This window comes from Grammomys surdaster, unplaced genomic scaffold (genome assembly GCF_004785775.1).
Source record: "Grammomys surdaster isolate TR1022 unplaced genomic scaffold, NIH_TR_1.0 267, whole genome shotgun sequence".
Classification (NCBI taxonomy): domain Eukaryota; kingdom Metazoa; phylum Chordata; class Mammalia; order Rodentia; family Muridae; genus Grammomys; species Grammomys surdaster.
Window position 1 is genome coordinate 2,770,295 of NW_021604708.1, and position 13,243 is coordinate 2,783,537.

General features: G+C 42.3%; 1 protein-coding gene across 1 annotated transcript in view; it reads left to right on the plus strand.

Annotated features, from left to right (window-relative positions):
* Carmil1 (capping protein regulator and myosin 1 linker 1) overlaps positions 1-13,243 on the plus strand; it is a 163,961-nt gene that overhangs the window by 109,697 nt on the left and 41,021 nt on the right. The window contains exons 25-28 of the mRNA XM_028776338.1: positions 243-374; positions 5,114-5,289; positions 7,783-7,870; positions 9,071-9,220. Coding sequence (XP_028632171.1) covers positions 243-374; positions 5,114-5,289; positions 7,783-7,870; positions 9,071-9,220 — 546 coding nt within the window. The remainder of the gene's footprint in view (positions 1-242; positions 375-5,113; positions 5,290-7,782; positions 7,871-9,070; positions 9,221-13,243) is intronic.

Consider the following 13,243-nt stretch of genomic DNA (forward strand, 5'->3'; position numbering starts at 1 on the left):
TTTTCGAGGCAGGGTTTCTCTGTGTATCCCTGGCTGTCCTGGAACTCACTCTGTAGATCAGGCTGGCCTCGAACTCAGAAATCTGCCTGCCCCTGCCTCCCAAGTGCTGGGATTAAAGACGTGAATCACCACTGCCGCCCTCTAATATAATTTTTTTACCTCTCTATAACTCCACAGTGGTCTTGATGTTTATTGAAATATTTTTTCAAGTACAATGAGGTCACTTTTCACCTTTCTTTCAGTTGTTACCGAATTTATACCATGTGGGTGGTGCATCCTGGGCAGGAGCCAGTGGGCTGTCATCCAGTCCCATTCAGGAGACCCTGGAATCAATGGCCGGAGAAGTCACAAGAGTTGTGGATGAACAACTGAAGGTCTGTGGATCTTGTTATCTTGAGAATGAACTTATGATGATGTAACTCTGTTTGATGGCATGCCATATGGTAGCTGCCTGTGTTTATAAGATGCACACTAACTGGTCAGACACATGGGATGGAAGTCATTATGGTGTCTATAGTCTAATTAATGTGTTTTAGAATGCACCCTTAAATATAGTAAATCTAATCTTTGGTGACAAGTCTTTAAATGAACTTACTATGATTGGTTGCTACTAATATGGGTGGGGTATGATTTCCACAAAGAAGATACAAAAACAAAGTGGTCTAGGGGAAATATTTTTATTATATTTGGTTTGAAGAGTAGAAAAATGTGGGAACTATGTATAAACACTGCCAAGCTACTCACCCAGAGCATGACAGTAGGTGCATAGCCAACCATCCTTGATGTGGCTGGGGATGAATAAACGGACTTACTTAGAGTGAAGCTGTGGGGCCCCAAGTGAACAGAGCTCTACTGTTGGCTTGCTGACTAAAAAGGGGATAAATGGTCCCTAAGATTTTGGAGGGTGTGGGTAACCTATAATGGTGATTTTAAAACTCAGCTGTCCCAGAGACACTTCACATTCAGAAGAATTTTTGCCTTCCAAGGCTGCCTTGAGGTTCTGTAACTATTTAATCTGTTTTCTTCTGAGAGTGTAACTTCTGCAGCAAGAGGAGGAGTTGAGGCACAAAGGAGTGGCACTTTCACAATGTACTAATTACTCTCTGAAAATTAAGCTAATAAGGCAGAAAATGCTGAGGCTTCCTTCCTAGGCATTAACCTATCTCTCTGTGCAGCTCCTATGGACACACTCATGTGCTCGTGAATTTCACCTGTCTCTGGCTATTGGAATATATATTGAACAAAGACAGAGAGGTAGAAAAGAACAGTGGGCTGCTTCAGGGACTGTTAGACTACGTGGTAGGAAATAGCACTTGGATCCTTCATGAAGAATAAAGTGTGCAAAGCAGATACTCTCTTGTATGAATAAAAAACAAACTTTGTTACTTATTTCTGATTGTACAATATGAAAACTTCTGAGAAATGCTTATGCAATACCAACTGTAAACTTTTAAAGGATTACCAAAATCCAGAGATTACATCTCATTCTGCCCAGGCATCCAGTCTTACGTCTGTGTGACGATGCCATGCAAATGATTCAGAACCATTTACACTGGAGTCAATATCACAAATACAGTTCTAGTAGTTAAGAAAGCGTCTGTTGTAATGGCTACTTTAAAAAATGCATTTTGCTGTGTAGATGTACTACAGTGACCTATTCTAATTTCTGATGAACTTTTCTTAGGGTGAATTTGTGTAAGTGCCCCATTACTGGGTGAAGCACTTTATGCTTTTGTATAGATTTGCAAACATGTCAAACAGTATAGGAAACTGCTTGTTTATTGTATTCTTAGCAGTACTGAGTACAGCATGACACCTCTAGTGTTTTTTAATATAATGGGCTAAGAAAAAAAATCCTTACTATATGTTTTTATTTCCTAAATACCAGAATAGAGCTTGAGTATTTATTTATTTATGGGTGCTTTATGCTTGCTGTGTAAGCATTTGATTAGTTAGCTACATACCCAGCCCTGTATTTTCTATTGAAAATTTCCTATTTCCATCTGTTTCCTTCCCCACACACCCCCTTTAGAGCATCTGTAAGAATTTCTTTCGACTGTATGAATGGCTGTCATTTAAATTAGCAAGAAACATGGCCACAGGTCCTTTCTTGTCAGTTTCCATCCAGTGTTGCTGGGTTTTCATCTTTCCTGAGATGAGGACTGCCCTGCTTCCCCCTAACTGCCTGTAGTGTTACAAATTGATTTTGGCTGATTTTTCTCGTGAGGGGCTAGAGCATAACTATCTAAATTAAAAGGCATTTGCATTGAACGCTTGGATAATATAGACGATACTGTTCTGTGGGTAGCTTGTCTTACCTTTGGCAGGGGGTTTTTTGAGCCCTCATTGTCACCAATGTGCTCTGCTTGTCACTGTTCCAGAACCTTCTTCTCTCCTCTCTCTAACCCCCAGGCCCCAAGCTTCAGCAGCCTGTGTATTGGGTGTATTTGTGTTTTTCCGCTTCCTGCACACATGACATTCCTAGACCTTATAAGATTCAAGTTCCTTTGCCTCTAAAAGCATCTGTCATGAATCAGAGCAAGTCCTAATTCAGAGACTTGTAATCCAGTGTTACTTCTTAATGGTCTTAACTGAAACATGTACCTTTCTACACTTGCCATGTCGATGGTCCTTTACTTCCTTTCTTCTCTCGTCTACTGACCTAGGAAATAGAGTTTGCTGTTTAAGGGGGAAAAATTCAGATTTCCCTACATTTGGTAACATTATAATGCATTGATTTCCTTAAAATTGTGTAATAAAGCAGTTTCTAGAATTATCTAAGTTGTAAGGATCACTCCTTATTTCACTACCAAAAGCAAATTTTCATTGCTGAAGGAACCCTGTCAGAGTTTCTAAAGTGTCATGGCAGCAAGAGCTAAAGCAGGTGGATTCTTTTGTGTTTAAGAAAAAAAATAATTCTTCTTTCGTAAAAATAGGTTCTTATTGCAGAGAATGAAAAGGGGGTAGGCCTAGCTCAGACTCTGGATTTGTTCATCCTGAAGGTGGCCAAGGGTGGCCACTGCCTGTCTAGACCACAGTTCCTTTATCAGACTGTGAATTAACCATAGTGATTACTTCTTGCTCTGATATTTGATCAGGATAATGCTACATCATAGCCAATAGTGGGGATTTTAATTATTAGATGAGAAAAATTCAAATAATTCTTTGGGATATTTTCAAAATTATTAGTTCAGAAAACCTCCCTTACCTTGCCTAGGGCAAAGTGGAGGTCTTCAGACTTTCTGCTTTGAGAGGCCATGTGTTCACTGGACTGGCTTATGCCAAATATCAGAAAGACACCTTGCCTCCTGCCCTTCCCTTTTGCCTCCTAACGTTACTGTTGGGACAGTCATAGAGAATAAATGTGGGATTTTTTTTTGGATGTTTTAATGTAAGGACTTATTTTGTTCCCTCTTTCTGGCCTTACTTTTTTTTTATTGGATATTTTATTTACATTTCATATGTTGTCCCCTTACCCCATCCCCCACCCACCTGGGAACCCCCTATCCCCTTACCCCTCCTCCTTCTTCTCTGTGGATGTAACCCCTACCTACCCCCCCACTCCCACTTTCCCACCCTCAAAATTCCCACCCCCTGAGGCGTCCAGGCTTCATGAGGTCAAGGATCTCATCTTCCACCTATGCCCAGCAGGGCCCTCCACTCTTATGTATTCAGCTGAAGCCCTGGATCCCTCCCTAAGTGCTCCCAGGCTGGTGGTTTAGACCCTGGGAGCTGTGGTTGGTTGGTATTGTTGCTCTCCTCACGGTGCCACAAACCCTTTCAGCTCCTTCAGTCCTCACTCTAACTCCTCCATTGAGAACCCCATGATCAGTTCAATGACTAGTTGTGAGCATCTGCCTCTGAATATGTCAGACTCTTGAAGGCCTCTGAGGAGACATCCATATCAGGCTCTTATCAGCACTTCCTTTAACATGTCTATTTTGGACTGGAAAATTCTTTTCATTCCCTCAGGCTGAATAGTGAAAAAATTGACTGGTAAATTTCAGATTCACTTAGGATCCGAGGTCTGATGGGTTTAGGAGAATTTCTAGTGAGTTTGATCTTGATTTGGTCAGAGGTTTCTTTTGAGTTCTTATTCTATATTTAGGGTTCTTGATGTTGTTGCCACTGCTGTTGTTTCTGCTGTCCTGAAGCAAAGATTTGGACAGACTGGAGTGTCAGAAGAGAATGGTAGAGGAAAAAATCGGCAGGAGACCCCTAGCCTTACCTCCCCCATCCCAGGAAGTGCTGAGTTCCCCTGAACAGGTCATTTCTCTCCTGAGCCCACTGTCCTTACTTATATAGTAAGCATATCAGAATCAGTCCTATCGCAGTCTCGTGTGGACTGAAAAGCATCCTGGTAAGATTATGTCATAGAGTGTGAAGTGCCGTCTTGATGCATTGTCTTGACCCGTTGTTCCATGTTAGGGTTACAGATGGATAATTTTGTCTAGTATCATTCCATTGAGTTTCAAATTTGGCTCTGACAGGAACACAGATGCCTTTTCCACAGTGTAGTCTCAGCACCCATATTGGGCAATCCTTAGGAGACACATTTGTCACTTGTGACAGGGAATCACTTGAGCAGCTTTTCATCCGTCCTCATGAATGCTGGAAGGATGAATCTGCAGTGTCACTTCTCAGATGCTTCCAGGATGTGTACACATGTGTTGGCTGTTGCTGTTAAGGTTGTTTATAGAGTTCTCTGTAAATGGTTCCATGTGTTATTATTCATGTGGCTTATTTCTGTTCTTTATAACTACTGTCTTACCTAATATGAAAGCTCTTCTTTTAGAAGAGTAAAATTGGCAGTCATTTCCAGTGATTTTGTTTTTTCTACTATAACATTTTGGTAGGACTATTGAATGGTTCATAATATTTAGAAGTTTGTATAATTTGGGAAATTACATACAAACTTTAGAAATTTCTAATTCTCGAGTTTGAATCTGATAAGCATGATTTGTGAGACATAGGAGCTCGGTTTCCTATGACAAGTTGCTGGTAGTCTGGAGGTCTTGGTTGTGCCCCAGGGTAGTCCTTTCCTCTAAGGGCTTGATGCTGTACACCTCTGCATTTTCTGATGGCTGTGTCATGTTCCTCTTTTACATTGCAGGGTTTGCTAGAATCTATGGTGGATGCGGCCGAGAATCTCTGCCCCAATGTCATGAGAAAAGCCCACATCCGACAGGACCTGATCCACGCCAGCACCGAAAAGATTTCTATCCCACGCACCTTTGTTAAAAATGTCTTGTTGGAACAATCTGGAATTGATATACTTAACAAAATTAGGTATGTCATCATGTTACTCAGCTAAGGAGCTGCGGTATGTGAGGCACAGACCAGGTTTCCTGGCAGGATAGTGTTGGTGGCTTTATCATCAAGGAGTGAAGGAGTGTTTTGATCCATGCCCAGCAGACAGAGGAGAATGTATGTAAACATAGCTATGCATTAATACACAGATTATGTACACAGGTAAGAGTCCTAGCCTGTTATATCTGGATTACCTAAGAGCATGGAGTCTAATGCTCTCTAAGGGTTGTATATATAAGAAGGAGGACATGATTGTAATTCCCAGTTTGTGATTCTGGCATTTATCTTCTACTTTCTAAGTCACTGGCTTAAAGTCTGAGGGTGTTTCCTTCTCCTCCTCCTCCTCCTCCTCCTCCTCCTCCTCCTCCTCCTCCTCCTCCTCCTCCCCCTCTCCCTTCCCCTCCCCTTGCCAGTTTTATTGTTATTGTCCATGTTTTGTTGTTTTGGGTGTCTGGGTCTTTTTGGTTTGGTTTTGTGTGGTTTGGTTTGGTTTGCTTGTTTCGATAAGGGGCCCTCAATCTATATAGCCAAGGGTGTACAGAAACTGTAGCCCAGTCTAGCCTAAAACTTACAGCAATCCTCTTGCCTCAGACCTCTAGAGAGAGTTCCCTTTCTATTGCCATATTCTTATTCCAGGCTTTGCAGTCTTTAGATATCTCTTTGGAAAGTCTCGAGGGGTGTGCCAGGATGTCAGTGTTCAGAGGATGTCATTACAAACGAGCTTGGAATTGCTGAGTCCTGACGCTATCAGTGCACCATTAGGCTCAGTTCACCTCTCCCTTCTGCCTCTTCTCATCGCACTTCTATTTGGGGAATGAGATGGCCCAACACCAAGTTCCAAAACATTTTAAGATTCCCCTTCTTTTACCAATTTATGAATATTGATTAAAAATTATTCAGACGAGCAACAACATGATAGAAGGGATCAGAGACATCAAACAATAGTGGCATTTCTAAGTCTTCACTTTGGCACTATGCCTTGGAGCCCATAAACCACCCCTCCCTATCTTCAGAGGGAGGGAGAAGGAGAAGTGTGAAGTATGGAGCCTAGAGGGTTAGAAAGAGCCATGATCTCAGACATGATAAATGAGAATCAGGAAAGCTCTTACCATCAAATCCCAGTGTCCTTGTTTTTGATATGGTACCAGAATGAATCTCACCTGGACACCTCTGACGTGTTTAACTAAATGTCGTTTTCTCCTCTTCCTCTTCCTTCTTCCCCTCCATCATCATCATCATGCTTTTTAGGCAGGGTCTGTCTGTAGTTTAGGCCAACCTTAGACTCATGTCAATCCTCCTGCCTCAGCCTTTTGAGTCTAGAGATTCTGATTGTGAGCCATCACATCCAGCTTAAAGTACTAGATAATTAAATATCAGACAAATCAAATATTAGTGAGACCTTGTTTCAAGAAAAAAGAATGGACTGGGCAGATTTACACAAGCATCAGCGTTAATTCCCTCCTTCTACACCCCAAGCAGTAACCATCCTGAGTAGGGACATCTCAGTACAAACTGTCACACTTGGCTTGCATTGATTTTCCTGTTGCACAAATATATCTTCAACCTCGGCTTTTAGGGTTAAAGAATTTTGTTTTGATGGCTCATTTGTCTGTTCTGAAAATATAAAGAATTATTGACTTCAAAGGAGGCTAAGTTCAGAAGACAATTCTGGAATGAGATATGTGACTGACTTCCTAGTGCTTTCCTGGAGATCTTGGACATGAGCGCCTGCACTTTGGAGTCGAGTGATTCAGCCCCCAAAACTGGTAGATTGGGAAGCCTTGTGAATAGCTGAAATATTAACTAAAACAGGAGGAACTAGAAGGAACTTAGTGACTGAACCTGTTACTTAAAACCGAGAAGCCTCCTCTGTTGCTGGGAAATCGTCTGGGGTCAGATTAAGAGGCATCAAAACTAAAAATTTTAATGACCTCTGTTACAGTGTGTTTTTAACATTGCCAAGCAGGGTGGTGAATCAAAGCAGAAATAGTGTAACGGTTCCATGGGTGAACATTTATGCGCTGTGTGTGCACGTGTGTCTGTGTGTGCACGTGTGTCAGGAGATAACTGAGACTGAATAGGCAGACTAGACTTTCTGAATTACCCACAGGCCGGGCCAGCTCATGTCTGTTAGTAGGTGCAATCTACCACTAGGCCCATGTGGTTCCTATTGAGTGCCTCTTTGTCCAGGTGTTTTCCATTTCTACCCCTAAATCTTTCAAGCTGCAAATTCAGAGACAGGTTGGCATTGACAATGGGTGCCTGTTACTTGTGTGGCTATGGCTGTGTTTAAGAGGTACTTTTGGGAATCCTTAGTCCTGTCCTTATATCCTTTACATTCTATTTTCAAAGACAGGAATGGAATCCCTCTCGAAACAGCCTCACAGGTGCCCTTCACCCTCCACCCCACCCCCATCCCTGCCAAACCCCCAATGCAATTTAAAAGTCTTCTCTGCCCTTTGGTGTCCATAGTGAGGTGAAGCTGACAGTGGCCTCGTTCTTATCTGACCGAATCGTGGATGAGATCCTGGATTCTCTCTCCAGCAGCCATCGGAAGCTGGTAAGTGCCAAAGGGAGGAGCTGAACTTTCCTCTTTGGGTTCTGGGAAGGGGTGTGGTTTCTTTTCTCTGTCTTCTCTGTAGTATGATGGGGGGAGAGCCTGGCATTCCTTCTTCCCCTTCTACTGCTTTTAGCCATCCTGGGATGCATTGGAATGGAATGGCCAGGGGTAAAAGTGAGCAGTTTTAGAAATCTTGTCCAGTTTTAATGAAGGTCAAAGGTTTGGATAGATGGTGTTAAGACTAGTGGCTAAAGTGAACATTTTAGTTATATACTGTATATATGCTGTTATCGCTCTGATAGGGTTATTTCAGAATGGATTTGAGCTTTTGAGAGTGGTCTTATTTTTAGCTCAGACTTACCTTGAGGCAATCCTCCTGCCTTGGCCTCCTATGTTCTGTTATTACATAGGTTACCCATTACTCCTTCCACAGAATAGATTATCTCTTATGTTTATGTTAGCTAGAGATAGATAGATAGCCCACACTAGCCTCAATTCTCGACATAGCCAAGGATAACCTTGAACTCCTGATTTTCCTGCCTGAATCTGTGTGCTACAATACTCAGCTAAGATTATTCCTTAAAACTTAAAAGACAGTTTTATCTATAGCAGCAGTACTCCAAATGTTGCCTATGGACCAGTAACACATTACCAGTCTGAACATTCATTAGTTAAGAAACCAGCAGAGGCTGTTGAGGAGTTTCTAGAACAATTCCACAGGACCACAATATTTTTTTTTAAGCACATGTTTATTGTTTTCTAAATTCTTCTATGTGGTATGTTATCAACTTGCAGCCTGTGTCAGATTGGCTATGTATAGAATACACATTTCTGGCCCATTAAAATAAGAAAGCTGTACTCTCATCTCCTGGCAGCCTGGAGGAACTTCATTGATTAGGGTCACCAAAGAAGCGTACTGTAGCCATTTTGCCAGTCCTGATAACTGCACTTACAAGGTTTCTTATATCTCACTTATATATCAGCCCTCAGGAAAGGAGGCTGAAGCAAGGAGGGGGGAGGGTCTAGGCCAGGTAGGATTAGATAGTAAGACCTATTTTTAAAATGCTAAATTAATTAATTAACCACTTAATAACAAATTTTCCTTGAGACTTTCAAGGTTCTCTACAGAGCCACCTTGTGGAGAGCATCTACAGGATTCACTTATCAACTCAATTTCTCCGTGTGTTCTCTTGATGCCAGGCCAACCATTTCAGCAGGCTAAGCAAGAGCCTTCCCCAGCGAGAGGACCTAGAGGTGGAGCTGGTGGAGGAGAAGCCGGTGAAACGGGCCATACTTACGGTAGAGGATCTCACGGAGGTGGAGAGGCTGGAAGACCTAGACACTTGTATGGTAAGCCCCTGAGGGTCCCCAGCCCACCCCCAATGTGCTGAGTCCCTGGCTGGTTTCAAAGTTTCATTGTTTGAAAACAGACAGGCATCCGACTTGGGGAGAGCCACTGTGACCACTTACATGAAGCAGCTTCCTGGTTCCGAAAAACCACGTGTTGTGCGGATGTATAGGGAGGAGGAGGCGGCATGCACCTCCGGAATGGAACCATTCAGGAGGACTCAAGTGAAGAGTAGCCTTTCTGGGGGCTGATGACCCCTAGATTTCAAGTTTCGTGTTGACTTCAATTTCAGTGCTTACATGTCTGTAAAGACCCAACACGGGCAGTTGTACTAGGGAAGGGTTAGGGCCCTAAGTTAGGCATAGACATTATATTAATGTGTATTGAAGGGTTACGTCTCAGATCACAGAACATAACGTGTACCATTGATCTCTTTGGGAAAAAAGAAGATCCAGTACTTGGTCAACAACTATTAAATTTAGGTTCTGGCAGAAAGAAGAGAATGGCTGAAAACTTTAAAAACAACTTGAATTCATAAGGGTGGGGGTTTTGTTTGTTTGAGTTTTGTTTGTTTTTTTTTTTTGGTGGTGGTAATGGTGGTGGTGGGTGTTTGTTTTGTTTTGAGACAAGGTCTTTCTCTACATCCTAGGTAGACCTAGGATTAAATATATCACGTAAACTGGCCTTGAAGTTACACAGTCTCCGTGCCTCATGCTTGGAATTACAGATGTGTGCCACTATAAAGTTCAAGCAAAGAATGCTCTTTGATCTTATTTCTCTGAAAGAGCAGCAAGCACTCCTAATCACTAAGCTACTCTTTTTCTGACACTGTTGTTGTTGGTGGTGGTGGTGTTTTGTTTTGTTGTTGTTGTTGTTAGTGGTCTTTTGTTCTGTTTTGTTTTTGAAGCAGGGTGTAAGTAACCCAGGCTGACCTCAAACTCCTATATGTGGAGGATGACTTTGAATTGGGAATCCTCCTGACTCAGCTACCCAAGCACTGGGATGACAAGTGTGCTCACCACAGCCTGCTTTGATGTTCCTCAGATCTGGTGGAGCACACCTTTAATCCCAGCATGCTGGAAGCAAAGGCAGGTAATCTCTGTGAGGTTGAGGCCAGCCTGGTCTATGGATCAAGTTTCAGAACAGCTAAGGATGTTATACAGAGAACCCCTAACTCAAAAAACAAAGACAACAAAACAAAACCAATAACAACAACAACCACCATCAGTGTCAGAAAAAGAGTGACTTGGTGACTAGGAGGGCTTGCTGCTCTTTCAGAGGAATACTCTGCACTCAGCTCATAACCACATAAATGCTAGCTCCAGGGAATCTGACACCTTTTTCTGACCTCCTTGGTTATTTACAAGTATGTGTAAGCGCAGACACACCACACACACACACACACACACACACACACACACACACACCACAATAAAATAAATCTGTAAATAGTATATTTTTTGCCCATACCATCTGCAGCTTTCTCCCTGGGCTTCCTATGGGTGTTCAAAGTCTGAAGGGTGCAGATCTTGTGTTACTGATTAATTATCCCTAATTTGTCACCACTTCTGATATAATACCTTTTAAAAACTGCCAAGAGGTTGGGGTGGAGGTGAGAAGCCAGTGTGTGTGGCTCAGGCTTCTGCTTGGCACCATCCCCTCCCTAATTGTCTCCCATTCTCTCAGTTATTTTAATGAGTGTCAGACTGGTTCAAAATCAAAAGAGACATTCGTGCTGAAGAGCCGTTCATTTCCCACTGTGATGTGCTTGGAGAAGAATTGGAGCAGGCTTGAATTAACTAGAACACCGCTTTCAAATTCCATCTCCAGTGATAAAGCAGCAATTACTTCCCTCAATACTTTGCAGCCGCATAATTCAGTATATAATTTTAAGCTTTTCAATGCAGCTTAAAATTTAGTGAAAATATACTTGACCTGGTCAAGATACTATTTTTTTAAACTAATTTAAAGTAATTGCCTCATTTTCTGATACCACTAGTTCATGTGTGTGGAAGTTCAGACTAGGTCTCCCTGTAGCCCAGGCTGGACCTTCAACTTTTGTGAATATTGTGATAACCTTGAATTTATATGTTCTCCTGCCCCCGTGATCTCATTGCTGTATTGCAGGCATAAGTCATCATGTGAGCTTTTGTCAGTGCTTTTTCTTTTCTTCTTCGTGTGTGCTTGTGCACACATGGAAACACACATCTGGGAGGTCAGAGGGTCATTCAGGGGTCACTCACCCAGAACTGCCTACCATGTATTTTAAAACAATGTCTCCCACTGGGACTTGGTGCTTGCTGGTTCCTGTCTCTGCCTCTACTGAGATTACAGCTATCCATCACTATGCTGGACTTTGTAAATGGGTTCTGGAACTTGCACTCAGGTCTCTGTGCTTTGAAGATGACTGAGCCATCTATATGTTCAACTCCAGCAGTTATTAGTTCCATGGTTTGTTCTCTGAAAGCACGGGCTGTGGTCAGTGAGTCTCACGTATAGTCAGCTGCACTAAAGTTAACTTGCACCGAAGTTGGTCCACATCATGACTGTTGAATTGCTCTTTGCAGTTTTATTCTGTGAGAGCCTTTCCATCTGAATAACACTTTAGAACGTGGAATGTGACAAAGTGTAGCACCCAGCCCTGGGCTTAGTTTCATTTCTATTGCTGTGAAAACACTCTGGGAAAAGGGATGGGGCTTTAATTTTAGCACACAATAGAAACACTGTTTTTACTGTGTGTTTTGAGACTGGTTGTTTTGTAGTCCAGGCTAGCCTGGAACTCCTGATCCTCCAGCTCTAGTTTCTTAATACTTGGGTTTATCACTGTGTACCTACTATACCTAGTGAGAGAGGAGAGAGGAAAAAAAAGGTTTTATTTTGTTTTGAGGCAAAGATTTTTGTCTTGGTTCTGAATTTAAGAATATTTAAATTTGGGAAAGGATTGTCTGTAGTTACTAAGAAGGAACTTGGTGTATAGTGAAAGGGCATGCCTATCAAAAGAGAGGAAAATGGGAGGTCCTTGATGGAGACCTGTTACCTGGGTCATGGATGAAGGAGAGGTTGGAGAGATGGCTGCTGGCCCTCAGTAGAACCCAGTATTTCAGTGTGGTAGCACACACCTGTAATCCCAACATTTAAAAGGTGAAAGATAGGCTTGGGGATTCTAGGCTAGCCTGGGCTACATGAGTCCTTGTTTCAGAATAGACAATGAAATAAAAATAATAGCCTAGGGGAAAAGGCAGAAGTACTGTTTGCTGGTCAAGTCTTACATAGTGATGAACTCTGGTTCAAAAGTGAAGGCTAGACCCATTTCTTTATCCATGAAACATTTATTGTGTACCAGATATTCATGGCTTCCTATGGTAGGTAAATGAAGCTTCCCAACAGTCTTGCCATACTGAAGGGCACCATCAGAGTGCTAATTTGGATAGCTCCAGGAACTGACAAGCAAGTAACTTCAACTCCTGGATTTGTTTAGACATTGGTAGATGGGAGTGTACCACTGACATGAGGTCACAGAGAAAGACTTTCTTTCTGGTGGCATGCATTTCCTTTCCATTGTAAGGTCTATGAGAAGGATTTATGATCAAGCAGGAAAAGGTGTGAACATGGCTGAATCAGGAGGATCAAGGCCTACCTGGAAGACAGAGTAAGTTGAAGGCTGAAACAACTTAATGAGACAGTCTTTAAATGAAAACGCAAAAGCAGGCTGAAGATGTAGTTGAGTACATTCCTGTCATGTGAAAGTCAAGTTCAGTCCCCGGTGCCACACACATGGTGGCACATGGTTCACATGAGGTGTGAACAGGCTGCCTATGGTGACTCCTGTGTGTAAATGGTGACTCCTGTGTGTAATCAAAACATTTGGACGGCTGAGGTACTGTGAATTTGAGTTGTAGCTTGTGCTACGTAGTAGCGACTGAGACCTATCTTAAAAAGCATTTTGGTAAAAAGTATGACCATAGTATGGTATTTCTTCAAGGTCTGTTTCAGTTGTGCATACATGCATGTGTAAGAAATTGTCA